Source organism: Hypanus sabinus, chromosome 23 (assembly GCF_030144855.1).
Source record: "Hypanus sabinus isolate sHypSab1 chromosome 23, sHypSab1.hap1, whole genome shotgun sequence".
Taxonomy (NCBI): domain Eukaryota; kingdom Metazoa; phylum Chordata; class Chondrichthyes; order Myliobatiformes; family Dasyatidae; genus Hypanus; species Hypanus sabinus.
This window is the reverse complement of record NC_082728.1, coordinates 11,492,859-11,497,020: the sequence shown is the minus strand read 5'-3', so window position 1 is coordinate 11,497,020 and position 4,162 is coordinate 11,492,859. Positions and strand designations below refer to the sequence as shown.

The 4,162-nt window shown below is 42.4% G+C and overlaps 1 protein-coding gene across 1 annotated transcript in view; it reads left to right on the top strand.

Moving 5' to 3' along the window:
- Positions 1–3,615, top strand: part of LOC132380294 (parvalbumin-like EF-hand-containing protein) — a 14,472-nt gene extending 10,857 nt beyond the window's left edge. Inside the window, exons 4-5 of the mRNA XM_059949048.1 lie at positions 1–58; positions 3,347–3,615. The exon at positions 1–58 is cut by the window's left edge and continues 58 nt beyond it. Of these exons, the coding sequence (XP_059805031.1) occupies positions 1–58; positions 3,347–3,393 (105 nt within the window). The 3' untranslated portion in view covers positions 3,394–3,615. The remainder of the gene's footprint in view (positions 59–3,346) is intronic.
- Positions 3,616–4,162: the final 547 nt, after the last annotated feature.

The window sequence follows — 4,162 nt, the reverse complement described above, 5'->3', positions numbered from 1 at the left end:
GCAGATGCTATGCTCCAGGCAGCAGACGTGGATGGAGATGGAAGAATTGACTTCAAAGGTAGGCCTTATAGCTTACACGTGCTGTACCTGCAATGGGAATTGGCTTGGGTGGAGATCTTTGGAGAAGTGCAGGAAGTGAAGTGTTTCTTCCGGGTATAGGTCTCAGCAGAGTTTATGGAGATCTTGGAATATCTCTCGTCATGTCCAAAGGTGATGTAATGAGCTCTTCGGGCCTGTGAGGGGAGCTGGAGAGCAATGGGCGTCAAGGTTTTTACAGCACCTGAACTGGTTAGTTGCTGATAAACGAGAGTCAATAATCATTTAGAGTCCCCTGTCTTTTTCTCCAGCAACTTGCTCTTTATAATGCAGTCTTCTGGTGCTTTCTGTTTAAACTTGTTAAGTTTATTTTGATAGGCTCACAGAGTTACTCTGTTCCTTGTACTACTTAAGTGGATGCCCGAATAGCACTAATCACGGGGTCCTAATTTTGAGAATAGTTCATCTCACGGCGTTGCTCAGCTGAGCTACTGATGCTCTGCGGGGATTCTAGTGAATAAATTCTGATTGCCATCTCTACATTGGAGTCTGTCTTTGCTCCGCACTTGAGTTTTGACGTTGCCAGCACGCATCATGACAGGCGAGTCCAAAGAAACGCATAGAAATCCTTACGGAAGGAAGCCACTTTCGCTTTGTGATGGATCACAGAGCAATTCCATTTCTCCAGGTACTTCTTGTATCTAATTCTCCTCATTAACTTCCCTCAGGTTTGACCCCTCACCTACAAACTATGGCAGGCATGGGCAAACTACGGCCCGCGGGCCATATGCGGCCCGTTAAGCTTTTTAATCCGGCCCGCAGAACTTGATGAAATTATATTAATAAACCTTGTTAACGTTTTTCCCCGCAATTCTGGCGTTTTCCCAATAGATGACGCACTCTATATACATTGACCTTTGTTGAGGTGCAGCGTATTACTCCACATTTGCGCTTTACTCTTTGTTCGGCTCGACCTATTTGTGTGAACAGGCGTTCAGCGTCATGAACATCAGCAAAGCCAGCCACAGATCCAAGTTAACTGACCAACACCTCAGATCCATCCTGAGAATCACCACAACAAAACTAAATCCAGACTTTGATGCGCTGGCTAAAAAGGGAGACCAACAACACTGTTCCCACTGAAATTAAAAATAAGTTTCTTCGTTGTGTTATGTAAAAAATGCATTTGAAAATATTTTTTTCAATAAGCCTTACATGTTATATGTCATTTCTGTTAAGTGATGGACATGAGTAGTGTGCAGGTGCACGTACGTTCTCAAAATAAAAAATGCGCTCCAAATCAAATAACGCGCTCCGCATACTGGCGCGCTGTCACTGTTCTGTCCTTGTGCTGGTCGTTGTTGAGTTTTGGCACAGGGGACAATTGAATAAGAAGGAGCAGGACAAGTAGACCTGCATCTCCTACCGTTTTTGAAATAAAGACAGTCAGGAGGAGAGTGATGATGATAATATCTTGAAGGATAACAGAATTTTCAGTGCTTTAAAATAATAACTGTTACTATTAAAAAAAGCTGTATTTTATTCATTTAATTTTCAGTGTTTTAAAAGTCATTTCAATAAATAGCTAAATACCATGGGACTTCAAAGACAGATATTTTGTTGTAATGCATTTGTTCATTTTCAATTGAAATTAAAGCACATGTTTTCTACATATCCCATGATATTTTATTTTCTCTTATGAGGTGTATTACCAAAACACTCCGTCCATCTGCTCCTGGTCCGGCCCCCCTGTCAAATTTTAGAACCCTTTGTGGCCCACAAGTCAAAAAGTTTGCCCACCCCTGAACTACGGGCTTCAGACTGCTCAGTTGTGATCAAGAAGATTTCACCTCCCCCTCTCAGCCAGCACCAGCATTGTTAATGTCATTCAGATTCTCTCCTCATCCTATCATAAACATCCCCTTTGTTCCCTCCTTCCCTGCAAATTAAAATCTGCTTCATTTCTCATTTTCAATTATCAACACAAAACATTAACTCTGTTCCATTCTTCACAGATTACGCTGAGCATTTCCGGCATTGTTTGTTCAAAGTTAAAGTTAAAAGTTAAAGTCTGTCCTGCGGTTTCCGTGGCATGAAGCAACTGAGAGTACGAGACTCCACCCCCCCCCACCCCCAGAGGTTAACCCCCAGTATTTTGCCGGTACCCATTTTCAGCTGGGTGGACTGTAGCAAAGAGTGGTTAAATACCTTACTCAAGGCACTTGAGCTGCCTCAGCTGGGGCTCGAACTCACAACCTTCAGCTTGCTAGTCTTAACCACTTGGCCACACACCACACTTGTTCAAAGTTCCAAGTAAATTTACTTTATCAAAGTCACCATATACAACCCTGAGATTCATTTCCTTGTGGGCATTTGTTTGCAATAAATACAATAGAATCAATGAAAAACTCCACACAACAAAGATGAACAAACAACCAGCATGCAAAAGACAAGTTGTGCCAATACAAAAATAAAAACAAAGTAACAGTAAGTACAAAGTTCAAAGTAAATTTATTATCCCAAATACATAAATGTCACCATTTACAACCCTGAGATTTATTTTCTTGCAGGTATACTCAATAAATCTATAGAATAATAACCATAACAGAATCAATGAAAGACCACACCAACTCGCAGAAGACAACAAACTGTGCAAATACAGAAAGAAAAATAATAATAATAAATAAATAGGCAATAAATATTGAGAACATGAAATGAAGAGTCTTTGAAAGTGAGTCCAATAGTTGTGGGAACATTTGAGTGATGGGACGAGTAAAGTTGAGTGAGGCTAGCCCCGTTGGTTCCAGAGCCTGGTAGATAATTAATAAATAATATTGAGAACAAGAGTTGTAGAGTCCTTGAAACTGAGGCCATTGGTTACCACCTCTACGAGGGGTGATTGATAAGTTTGTGGCCTAAGGTAGAGGGAGTCAATTTTAGAAAACCTAGCACATATTTTTCAACATAGTCCCCTCCTACATTTACACACTTAGTCCAGTGGTTGTGGAGCACACAGATCTTGGACGTCCAGAAAGTGTCCACAGATGGGTGATTGATAAGTTTGTGGCCTAAAGTAGAAGGAGATGAGTTATACAGCTCTCGTTACATGTACGTGCAGGTCAACTCTTCGAGTGATTATGCAGTAAGTTTGAAGTTAATAACTCATCTCCTTCTACCTTAGGCCACGAACTTATCAACCACCCCATCGTATTTCAAGTTTTAGTTAGCTTATTAAGTGCCGTCAGCTGTAATTGAATGCCAAAGTACTCTCCGAACGAGGAAAGATTTCTGCTCTTTTTTTCCCTTGCAGAGTTTCAAGCTATGATTAAAGAAGAAAAGATGCAAAGGAAAAAGTAAGACTCGAGGCAGTCAAAATTCCCACAAAGACCGTGTGAAGCTGAACCAAGCTGCAAATCCAGGGGCTTCTGCATTCTATTCCCAATCCCTTTGACCCCGGAAATAGCCAAAGATGATCGCAAACTGCATTCTGCTTCTTACGCCTGAAACCTCTACCGGGCCATAGGCCACTGACAGCAGCCTGTTGGAGTCCTCTGTCCTGGGCCACAGGTTGACTTCCACTCTCACTACATAACTTCAAACGTTTTCTAGGCGAAGACCCTTCCTCTCCCAGGAATGAGGACTTTGGAGCTTCTGTTGGTGTTTCTGTAGCTCTGGATTTTTACGGGATGGGGTTGTTAGCCCCAGGGCCAACCCTCCTCCTTTCGCCACAGGGTTCGGGACTGTCCATGGTGGAGTTCGAACTGCATTGGCGTTGATAAATAAGTAACTACAACTTCCACAGTTTGAAAGAGGACAAAGGTGACATTTGGGTCCGCTGGTGTCAACCTCATTAACACAGCGACTCTATACCGTGGTCTGCAGTTAATCTTTAAGTTGGAATGCCCAGGGAAATGATTATTCGTTCAAAAGTTGGTTAACTGGGGGTTTAAAACTGTACGGCAAAGCAGGCAGTTGGAATATGATTGAGTGGCAATGCAGCTGCTGGAATTCATAGACCATAGTACTGCACTATCACTAGTTTTCTGCTCTGCAGTCTCCTCCAAGATACACCGGTGGGCTTGTGTGTTCCAGGAAGGAGGAGGACAACCTCCTCAATACAACCCCC